Genomic DNA, 11,638 nt, shown 5'->3' on the forward strand with positions numbered 1-11,638 from the left:
ACATCGAAGCAAATAATATTCCTGCTAAATAACTATAACCATATGACATACACCATATATCTAGAAGCATCGGTGAGGTTGTTCCAAATGTAAACATTACTGCTGCAGCCGAAAACACCACCATGCTCCTGAGTGACACTGAGACAGGACTGCAGATGAGTCTCTCTCTTCCTGAGTGGACAAGGTAAATTTATCAATCTTGGCTCCCTCAGAAAGACCGAAGAGCCCGGGTTCTGGGGAATTCTCCTGCCTGTCGCCATGCTTCTGTTCCTATCTGGTTGTCAGTTTTAATGAGTTCGGGGAAGGCAGAACTGTTGCTCAAATAAGTAGAGCAGATCAAGGTCCAAGTGACTGAAGCATTGTGTTTTTCATCCGTCAATAAAAGATGAGTTTTTAATGGAAAGGGAGGGAGAGGGTCGCGTCGGGTATCTTCCACGGTCGCGCATGAAGTAGTGACAGAGACCTTGAGTGACTCACTCTGTTTCTGTCAACCTGCCTCAGTGTCTGTTTTCTGTCTCCACCTTCCTTTTCCTCACTCTTCTCTGTTTGTTGCTCTCAATCTCAGTAACGCAGTCACACACGCACATCCAATATTAATAACTCACCCACCCACACGAGACTATTTTCATTGACCCATCATGAAATGACCTTCAGATCATACACAATCTGGACACACACACACACACACACACACACACACCTCGCCTCATCTCCTCCGTTGCGAGGCCGCTGCTTTCTGTCCATCTTTAGGTGAAATGTGGGAAGAGACAGAGAGCGACAGATTATTGCCTTAAAGAGGAAAACAACTCCATTTCACAATTCCCATCTGCACTTTCCTCAAGGCCAAGACAGTTTAATCAGCCTGTGTGACGAGTGGATACCACAGAGATGAGATACATTCTTTAATCTGTGATTCCTGGCTGAATGACTGGATCTGGAGCTGATTGATTATCTGACTGGCTGGATAATTGACTGAGTGATTAAATGTGTGATAGCCTGACTGGTTGGATGGATGACTGACTGCAGTGAGAGGCTATCACAGAATAAAATTACCCTCACAAATCTCCCTTTTCTGGTTCAGTTCAACTTATTTGCAGCTTGTCGTGTGCACTTGCTGGATATTTGCCCAGACTAGCCTAAATTATTAGTTTATGCTAATGACAAAAGGCTATTTCAGCATCCATTCAGCCACATCTGCACACACACCTGCAGTAGATGGAAGACAGAAAGGAAAGGAAATCCATCTTTTCATCTGTAGTTTATATTAAAAACTATTCATACCTGCAGTCCCAACATCAGCAAGCAACAACTAATGCCTGGACTAGACAATAACAGCTCCACAATAGACAGTTCACACCCACACGTGGCTCTGCCCATAGCAGACAATGAAAATGCTCCAGAAAAGGGTTATAATAGAGATCTGCAGGACAGACTTTAGGAAACACTTCAGTCAGCGCATTGCTCAGCTGAGATAAATGGAAACAGGAGTGTACAGAGAGGCAATAAGACATAAACTGATAAGCAGCCAAATATAAGCACACATGCCAATAATGGAACAATAAAACAAGTTGATGCAACTTAAAACTTGGCTAAACAAGCTTTAAGAGCAGGTTTATTAACGTGCCCAAGCAAGAGTTGAATCCTTATATGTAAAAGATTAAGTTAGGATGAGCATTTTAAATGAAAAACTGCAACTACAACACAAATCCCACAAAATGTTGTAATGAAAAGAAAAGTGCCACATGAGGCGATGACATCCTGGGACATGAGCAGGTCAGCTCCTAAAAGCTCGGAGAAGTGCTTGGAAATGCGTTTTACTCGCTGTCAGCTCCTCGCAAAACTCACCAGAGATCTCGGTCTGAGGTACCCCAGCCAAAGTGAAACCCTTCCCGGTGTAGAACTGCCGCAGGTCGGCGCAGCTCCTCTCCCCCCCGGACACCGGGCCCGGTGCTGCAAACAGACACACCAAGACGCAGAGAAGTGGCCGGAGACGCATGTTGTAGCTGCAGTCCTTTATTCTTACAATCACACAAATCCTGGAGACTTCTGCTGGGAGGGAATTACGCAGAGATTCTTGGAGGACGCGCAGTCTTCAGTGTTTGGCTGCGACTTTTATTTTAAAGAGTTTCCAGCCTGTCAGCAGACGCACTGCTCCCCGTTCAAATTGCACAAAGCCCGGGTTAAGTAATCAGGCGAGAGACGGAGGCACCGGCGGCCACTCCGGGCTGTTTCTCCGGGATAAGAGAGCTGCGACGCGCGGCGGCACGAAGTGTCAGGTACACCCCGCTCCTCCTCCTCCCCCTCCTCGCCTTCCTCCTCGGTGCTGTGAGCTGCAGAGATGCCGGAGACAAAAGAGAGAGGAAGGAGAGAAAAATGCGTGAGTGCGTGCGCGTCCGTGCGTCCAGGAGAGAGAGCAGGTGTCGCTCAGTCACAGCCGGTCCGAGGTCTGACTACCGGGTCATGATCATGGAAATGAGCCGGTTTAAAGTCAACAAAGGAACAAAATCCGTTATTTTCAAAGAGGTTTCAGGCCGGAGAGCTGCCCGGTGAATCCCGCTTTCCAGGCTTTGGGACAGTGAAATGTGTGTTAGTGGGAGTGTGCGGTGTGGATGCGCTCTCTCTCTCTCTCTCTCTCTCTCTCTCTCTCTCTCTCTTTGTGTGCTTGTGAATGCCCGTGTGTCTCAGTGCTGCAGGGACCCGGGGTTAAACAGCGCCACCTGCAGGTTCTGGTAATAGGAATAGAGGTTGGATAATTTATTCTCATTAATCGAAAATGACAGAACACAAAGGGAGGGTGCAGTGGTTTTATTATTCCTACTCAGTCCTCAAAATGAAAAATCATAATAATGAAAAATGCATAAACTCAAATATGGTCCACAGTAGGATTCCTCAGCCTGCTGTTGGTTTGAAAATGTTTGCAGAAAGTTTGCTCATATGCACATAATTGAAATAGAAAGAGACTCTAGAGCAATTTAGTTTAACTATACACTATGTTTGTTGACTTAAAATCACAATAAGCTCAGAAACACTGTGTTTGAGGACTGATTTAAAAGGAGCTACTGTTTTTCCACAAGCCGTATGTTCCTATGCAGGGGAGTTTCAAATCTAGAGAGACCCTGACTTCTGTTGCCACACACAGACTGGTGTTTGTTTGCAGTCTTCAAACATCTGTCAAATCTTTCACCACAGCCACTTAAATGCTGGTACCAAGGTCAGGAGTTGAGGTTCAAGGATATATGTTTTTCCACAAGTAAATGTACGGAACAAAATGTGCTGTGCAAATTAAACACATTTCTGCAAACGATTGTGAGTCATAGAACAGCTCTCGACACGCTGTGCATCCCTGCAGGGAGGTCAGTGGCTGGTGAAGATTCAGTGCCTTCCTCAGGCTCCGTTTAGCAGAGTTGGTGTACGTGACCGAGGAGCTGTCAGACGCGCTCCAATCTTCACATGAACGTCTCCCCGAGCAGTAGCGTCGGGTCCAACGGCTGGGCAGGAAAGGTCACCGGCAGCTCTGAATCTCACTGACACCTCAGAAATGCTGCAGAAATGAAATGTAAGCTGAAGGTAAAGTAGAAGCCAAAAGGGCTTCAATTTAAAGGGTGTGTTTTTCATGTGTTGGTCAAGGCTACAACCTACATTTAAGAAAAGTGTTTCAAATGTTGTTCGCACATTCTGGGGACGTCATTTTACTCTTTCCTTCCTGCACAGAGCCCTATCCACAAAGAAATCTTTTTCTCAGTCTGGTTTGGAAGAACTTCACTAGACTGCACAGAGCCCAGACCTCATCCCCATCCAGCACTGCTGGGATGAGCAAGAGCACCAGCTGGGAGCCAAGTCTTAACACCCAGCACCAGCACCGGACCTCCCTAAAGCTCTTGTGGCTGAGTGGGAGCAAAGGTTTCAGAGTCTAGTGGGAGGTTTTTCCCAGAACAGCTGAGACTGTTAAACTATTAACACCAGTGGTTTCAGAGTTGGATGCTCAACAATCACATGTGCAGCATGTGTCCTGTTAAGGTCCAGAAACTGCAGTGTCCCTGGTTTGATTCCAACCACATCCCTTTCTGACATGTCGTTTCCCATCTTTGTCTTCCTTAATTGGTGCCTCACTAGAAAATCAAACTATAAATAATGCTGCAGTGGCAACATCGTTTGACTGTATGTGATTTTTGGTCATGTTATTAACCATCACACACAGAGCTCTTCTTGTACTCTTGTTTTTGTAGTTATGAGGCTATAAACTGTCAAATAGAGTAAGACAAGATATAGGTTGAATAAAATAGACTTTAATAAAAAGGTTCTACTTTAACCCTGAATCCAGAAATCTCCTGCACTGCTCTGCTCAGTAGGGCCCACGGTCAACTTTAGCTGCACATTTGGCAGTGAGCTGCAACAGAGAAGCACGGTGCACAGTGCCAGGATGCAGCTTAATGAAATTCAGCTTTACATCTGCACTTTTCCTGCTGTGACAAGTGAAAATGTATTCTGAGAAAAAGACCTATGGTGCACTCAGCTCATTCTCATCAACTCGTTAGTAGGAATTAGGTGCGATCTGATTCAGGTAATCTCTTAGAAATTGAGTACACTAAGGAAAAGCTGCTGCAAGGTGCAAACATTAAGCCGGGTAGAAACATTTCTGTGTCTGCTTGTCAGCAGTTTGAACAAATATTTCTCTTTAACTTAAAAAAATGTCCCAACTATTACTATAAACGCAGTTGGTGTTTATTTTTTTCTGTGGTGTGAGTTTCCATTTACCATTTGTTGTGGGCTGTACTTTCTCATTTGAGAATAAAAAAAACGTTCATCTTCACTTTCAGGTCGTCTGTAAGGGTCGTCATTTAATCCCAGACACACACTCAGTTCACACACACCTAACGTCACTGGAGCGTCAGGGCAAGTGCTAATCCAGCCAATGATTTATTGCCTTGGCAGGCTGAGTGTCATTAGGATTAATGTGTTAAAAGACATTGGCACATACCACCAACTTGAGCCCTCAGAAGAAAGACCTTGTTTTATGCCAGTTAATAGAAAGAAAGTGACGAGTAACATGACAAATAGCAGCTTTATTGCACACATCACAAACACTGTACCAGACTCAGTCGGACCGACAGAACTTGGGCGAGAATCTCTCCTGAAAGTGCGATCAGCATGGAAAATAAAAATATCAATATTCTCCATAAAGCTGCAGGGGAGGAGGAGGCACTGGTCCACATCTAACCAAAGTGGAGCTGTGATATATTAAATATCAGATTCAAACCTTACCACTGATACTGAGGCCGTTAAGTCTTGCAACAATGTGGATACTGTGTGCATCATCTCAGCTTTCGTTCTGGCACCACACTTGTACAGGATCTGATATTACCTCAGATCACCACGTCTGTAATGTTCAAATGTTGCCAGTTAGGCAACAAAAGTGATCTATTCAGCTTATGACTTACAGTAAATAAGTCCTGTTACGCTGCTATCAGAAAGAACATTCCCACCTAAATTTCCTGAGTTATTTTCCTGAGGCTAGTCAAGCCAGGCCAGGTCAGATTCGCAAGACTGAACCAGTTTTATCAGCTTTGCTGAGTTCTTGAACTCACTTAAACTCACCCTCTGTCTTTTTTTCTTCTAATTTCTCCTCATCTGAACTTGAACCTATTTTTTTATCTGGTCCTAACTCAGCCGAGGCACTCCAGAGATGAACGTCTTAATACTTTAATACTCACCATTTAACAAACCATTCTCTCCTCACCATCCTTTACACCTTGCTCTCAATATGCTCTCAGACACAAAATCTTTTAGTATAATGCAGATACATCAACACTCAGTATTTCCAAGCATGCCTGTGATGCATCAGAGCATGGAGATGTCAGAGAGAAAAATAATGAAAGACAAATCAGCTTAGCCTGCTACGACCTGCATATAGAGCCCTGCAAGCGTGCGTGTGTGTGTGATTCTGAGCTGCAGTGGCACATTTTTCAGTTCAGCTCTGTCTCGCTTCAAGCTTCCAAGTCAAAATGACAGATATTTCCTTCTCAGCAGATTTTATATCAGTGACACTCTTGACTCGCATGTCAGTCATTCTTGGCAGCATCTGCAGCTGCAAAGCTCTAACTAAGCCGAGAAATGACAAACAACAGTGGACCACAGCTGTAGACACAACACACGCTTTCTGTTCTGCTGTATCTAGAAGCCTACACGCGCTAACACCTGGTGCATACTGTTCACATACAGTACGCCTACAAACAATAAATCAGACAAATGACGAAACCTTAATAGGTTCCCTGCCACTCATGATCTGTCATTCAAGATAAGATCTCTCAGTCATAACCAATAGACATTGACATGATGGCATGGGAGTGAATGACTGGCTGGCATCCAGGTCAACATGAACCTGCTTCAACCTGAACACAGAGTAGAGTTAATGATAAAGGCCCAAATCAGTTACTATAAACAAGAGAACAGACAGGACAGAGGATCATGACTTTTAAACATTGCTGCCACCATGAGCATAAGGACAGCAATGTCGCTCTTGCAGTAGGTATGTGGTAGAAATAACGGACTCGTTCAAGAGGTGGGTTTGCATCAAAGATCAGCTGTCAGCCCCTCAGCCTCTTATTTGCAATGGTGATGAACAGAGCTGGCGGATAAGATCAGAGAGGAGTCTCCAAAGGATTATGATGTTTGCGGATGACACTGTGATCTGTAGTGAAAGTAAGGAGAAGGCTGAAATGAGCCTGGTGACATGGAGGTGTGCACTGGAGAGAAGGAGAGTGAAAGTCCAATGAAAGACAAGGTGGTGGACTGGTGGAGCTGCAAGGAGTAGAGGTGGACAAGGTGGTAGTGAGACGAGATGTGTTCTGTCAATTGGAGACAGTGGCCTTGACAGAAAGACAGGACGTGGCAGCTTTTTTCATTAGGAGCCATAAGGATGGACAGGACAGGATTAGGAATGAGGACATTAGAGGGACAGAGAGAGTACAGTAGGGCGGTTCAGAGACACAGACAGGAGAGAATTAGATGGTTTGGGCATGTGCGGAGGAGGAATACCGAGTATTTAGTGGGATGAATGATAAGGATGTAGCTGCGAGACAGGAGGTGAAGAGCAGGGCCAAAAAGGAGGTTCAGGGATGTAGGTTAGGCATCAAATAAAGTCACAAACAGTGGTTTCAGTCTTTGTTTGGATGGTTGGAATAGCATAAGTGTTAGGGTGTGTTCTTCTTTTATAAGAAAGCTGTGTACAGGTGCCTGTAAACAAGACACTTAATCCTCGATCGCTACAGCAGAGCTGCTCTATGTTGGCATGACACTGTGGGTATAAGGAGGCAGCCAGCCCCAGTGAAGGTGATCAGCTTGCAGGGTTAAAGGAGACCTGAATGCCCAACCCAAGTGTAGGATAATGCCACACCACTGCCATTTAGATTCCAACAGAAGATACTGATAGTAGAGGATCTTCTATACCCCCAGAAGCATTTAGACAATTATCTTTTCATATTCACAGACTTGATGAATGTAACTGAAAGATTTCAACACCTGAGGCACAACAGATCCGATGTTGGAGGATCTGTTAATTCTTAGGTAAAACAGAACACTAGAACCATCATTTAGGAAAATCAGGAAAATGTAAGGGTCTCTTTCCAGATAAATAATCCCAGATAAACAATTAGAATCGCTCCAGTTTTAGAAATGCATTTAATAGCTGTGACATAGCACTTAATAAATCATAAGGTGTGTTGCTTGGTGTCTTCAAGGCAGGCAGGTGTGCTTCCTGGGTGATCCCTATGATCAATGATCAATCATGTGGAGCTGCAACATGTGAACAGTCACGGGAAAATAAATATGACTTAAATAACACAAATCTCAATCACAAGCTTTGGACGGGGGTTAAAATAACCAGAACTCTGATTTCATCAGTGCTGGCACAAGAAAAGGATGATATTCCACGGAAAAACCTCATCAGCTTGTTGAAACAACATGCGGCAAATTCCATAACCTTTGACACACTGTCTCCCTCCCGCTTTTCTATTAGTTCATATATTCAGTGGATTCTGGCCCTTTGCCCTTTTTGGCTGAGATAATATAATTAGTCAGCCACTGAATGATAGAGCAATAACAATTCCCACAGAGAAGAAAATAAAAAGAAACAATGAAAAAGAAAACATTGTGTTGAAAGACATCTTGAATATATATGTGATGCCAACATCAGCATAAGGAACAGGAACACTCTTCCTCCTCAGTCCTTTTCCTCACTTCTTTCTGTCTTTCAGCAATTTGCATTCAAAGATGTCTTTATTTCCCATCATCCGCTGGCAGTTCCCTCTGCCAACAAGACTATGTGAGCCAACTTCCTGACCATGCCAATCCAATCACAGTAATCTCTCGAAGGGCCAGAGGCAAAAGAGCTGAGGCTGTGTTCCCACATCATATATATTTTTTATGGCTCCAAATGCCGGTATATTTAAATCCATTTAAACAACCCTGATGTGTTGAATGCAATGATGTTAAAATATACAGCTAAACAAAAACAGACAAAATATCTTTATATGTGTTTTCAGAACATTTTTGCTAAGATGAGGTAGAAAAGCCAATTTCACAACCATCTATTTAATCTGCAGTGTTACACTCCTTCAGCAGCAGCCTGCCAGTGGGTCACTGCAAGTCAAATATTATTCACACTTAAACAACTTCATTTATATTCTAGTGGAAATCCCAAAGTTTTCAATTGAGCTACCACATGTGCTCCGGCATTCTGTCGATGCACAAGACATTTAAAATATGTCTTTTCGATAGAATGACGCAACATGAGCATTGCATCAACTTTAAAGTTAAACAAGGAAGAACAAAAACAAGAGTACATCACATCTTTTCAATAAGAGATGTTTCTAATTATTATTGTTATTTACACACAGCCATTCAACCCTACAAATGAGTTTGATTAGGATTTAGCAGTCGTTAAATACAAAATATGTCTTTTTGTTTAATATCCTTCCACTGAAACACAAGAAAGAATCAAGAATAACACATTTCTTACTTCGGATGATATGCACTTGATTAACAGTGAAGCCCTGTTAGATTTTTTGCACATAATGACCGTGGATTATTTTCCCCATCAACTCATAGCAAAGGTTTTAAGGAAAGAGCTGTTCAGTATATCCAGTAGCCTATCTTTTAAAATATGAGATCTTTTTTGCTTCATTTCTCTTTATGGCTCCCAACACAGACTGACACATGAATAAAAGACAAAGTACAATGTAAGTTTGAAAACAAAGTTTATTACTGATGATATTAAACTGATAATTATTGACACATCAGAGTAGTGTCTTACAGTTAAACATCAGACTCACTGGTTTAGCTTATATTAGCACAGCGAGTTTCAGAGTGTGGAAAGAGGAACCGTAGCTGCTAACAGGTCGTGTATATCCTGGCCCTGCAAACTGCTACAACAAAAAAAAAAAAGATTAAACTAGAAGAGTTGTTAAGGTTGGATAAAGCACATTTAATGTTTTTATTTAACATGGCTTGCACCCTGGCACATCAGTGTGCCTCAACACGTCTGGAGAACAATTATGGCAGCACGGCACTAGTATCTTCTATTCTATTGAACATTTTCCCTTTAAAAAAACGCTTGACCTCATATACAAATATGCACTGACTTCATACGCCTTTGTAGCTCCCAGGTGAAAGTGAGCAGTCACAGAGAGATGACATGTAAAATCTAATCAGTTTCACCTTTCAAGATAATTAATTTGAATTAATTCCCACGAGAGCTTTTGAACTTTATGTCTTACAAAGTTTATAAGCATACAAAAATTATATAACAATGTATATTTTACATTCCCCAAATCTTAAAATATCTGTCAACAGCTCACACTAGCCCCAGGTTATAAAATGCACTGTGTTTTTTTTGTTGTTGTTATCCACTTATCCTCTCCGGGGCCTCTGTATGTGCATCAGTTTGTGACGGTGGTTTGTTTTTGTGGTCAGTAAGTGAAGGGCTGTGAAAGAAGGAGCAGCACAGTTGGCTCGAGTCCAAAGTCTCTTCTCGTTTGGGTCTAACGCTTAAATTGTAATAAGATAAAAAGTACATTTGTTGACAAATTACGACATAAAGCTGACATGGTATCTGGGCCAGCTGCCCAGATAACTCACACACCTAAGCTCCTAATGGTATTTCTTATGGAGTCTTAAGTGTCAGTCGCATTCCATCATAAATAAACTGTGTCAGCTGATGAAAGTAAGACACACTCAGGAGAGTTCTGCTATTTTGCACCAAGAAAATCACAGACAACAAACTGTAATTTAATCTACAGTTCAGAGAACGGGTCTAAACTATCTATCTGAGCTAGTTAATACTTGCAGCACGGCATGACATCTTAGAGGAAAGTCAGTCCCACACTGACAGAAAGGCACCACTTGTGCTTCACTTTAAATCGTCGGTATTCCAGTTGTTTGTGCTGCTGTTGTGAGCAGTTTGTTGCATTTAAGACTCAACAGAGGACGACTCAATAATCCTAATTAATATGAACTTTAACATTTTCTTCACATGTTTGACTAATGTGATCACTCTCTGGATACTTGTGCTTTGTCTTTGCAGAGAATAGCTGATAACACATGTATCACAGTATGTTGTTAGATGTTTTATATAGTAGAATTTAATTAAGACATCTGGAGACCAGTCAGCCAATGAAAGCACATGACAGTTTGTGTGTTTGTGTATGACAATGAAATGTCACTGTTCAAGCAGATGGTTGTCTCTGCCTCTTCAATAGTGCCCATATTTAGTCTGTACTTGTACTGGGTACTTTTCATTGTTTGCAGAGATTCCTGTCAAGGATAGAAGGATCTTTTAAGGGAAACTGAATTTGAATCAGAAGCTGTTATATTCTTCCCTAAAGTGTTTTTACAGGCCTGCACGCTGTGCATCCTGATAAAAACACCAGTCTACTCCTTTTACTCACAACTACCAGGACAACTTGAGGTATTCTGAATTGAGAAATGACAAAATACAGCAGGACACACACCCTTGGGAACCATTTTTGTAATAATTAAAATCTTAAGGAAGTTAAAAAGCCCAGTAGAAATAAGAAAATTACCCAGCTTGCATGAAAAAAAAGCACAGAGTAGGCGTCAATCTGCACAAACTTGCAGGCCAAATTTGCTGCATGGCCATCTGTAAGTAGTCTCAAGTATCACAAACTGGAATTGTTTTGCCTATCGAGAAAATGCCTTTATGTGTTTCTCCAGCCTATGTTTAGTTTAGAATTGTTTTTGAATTCACAAATCTTTATAAGGCTTCACTGCTGCTTTAACACTAAAGGCCTCCAGCTTGAGCCCTAGCTGTTAGAGGTTTTAATCAATCTGCTCAGTTCTATATTAATCTCTATTTACACATCAGGCCATTGTTAACTACAGAATCTCTACATATAAATATATATATAATATTTATATATGTGTGTTTGTATTTACATCTCTCTTCAAAAAAGTCAGTAGTGCTGTGCAATCTATCCAATTAGAGTTAAATACAAATAAACATGTAGAGGTCAGTACAGGTAATATAAAAATGCATACTGTGCACCGGCCACTTTCATAAATCAAGAGCATGTGCCACCAGCTGGGTCACCTAAAACAAAAAACAGCCGAAGTGGCTGAGCTG

At 42.1% G+C, this 11,638-nt stretch overlaps 2 protein-coding genes across 4 annotated transcripts in view; both read right to left on the bottom strand.

Annotated features, from left to right (window-relative positions):
* Nucleotides 1-2,557, bottom strand: part of LOC113150891 (glypican-1-like) — a 30,973-nt gene extending 28,416 nt beyond the window's left edge. Inside the window, exon 1 of the mRNA XM_026343641.1 lies at nt 1,846-2,557. Within this exon, the coding sequence (XP_026199426.1) occupies nt 1,846-1,996 (151 nt within the window). The 5' untranslated portion in view covers nt 1,997-2,557. The remainder of the gene's footprint in view (nt 1-1,845) is intronic.
* An 8,245-nt stretch (nt 2,558-10,802) lies between these two features.
* LOC113150991 (glypican-5-like) overlaps nt 10,803-11,638 on the bottom strand; it is a 38,154-nt gene continuing 37,318 nt past the window's right edge. For all 3 annotated transcript variants that reach the window (XM_026343791.1, XM_026343783.1, XM_026343776.1), the window contains one exon: nt 10,803-11,638. This exon is cut by the window's right edge and continues 208 nt beyond it. The gene's annotated coding sequence lies outside the window, so the exon portion shown is untranslated.

This window comes from Anabas testudineus, chromosome 4 (genome assembly GCF_900324465.2).
Source record: "Anabas testudineus chromosome 4, fAnaTes1.2, whole genome shotgun sequence".
Taxonomy (NCBI): domain Eukaryota; kingdom Metazoa; phylum Chordata; class Actinopteri; order Anabantiformes; family Anabantidae; genus Anabas; species Anabas testudineus.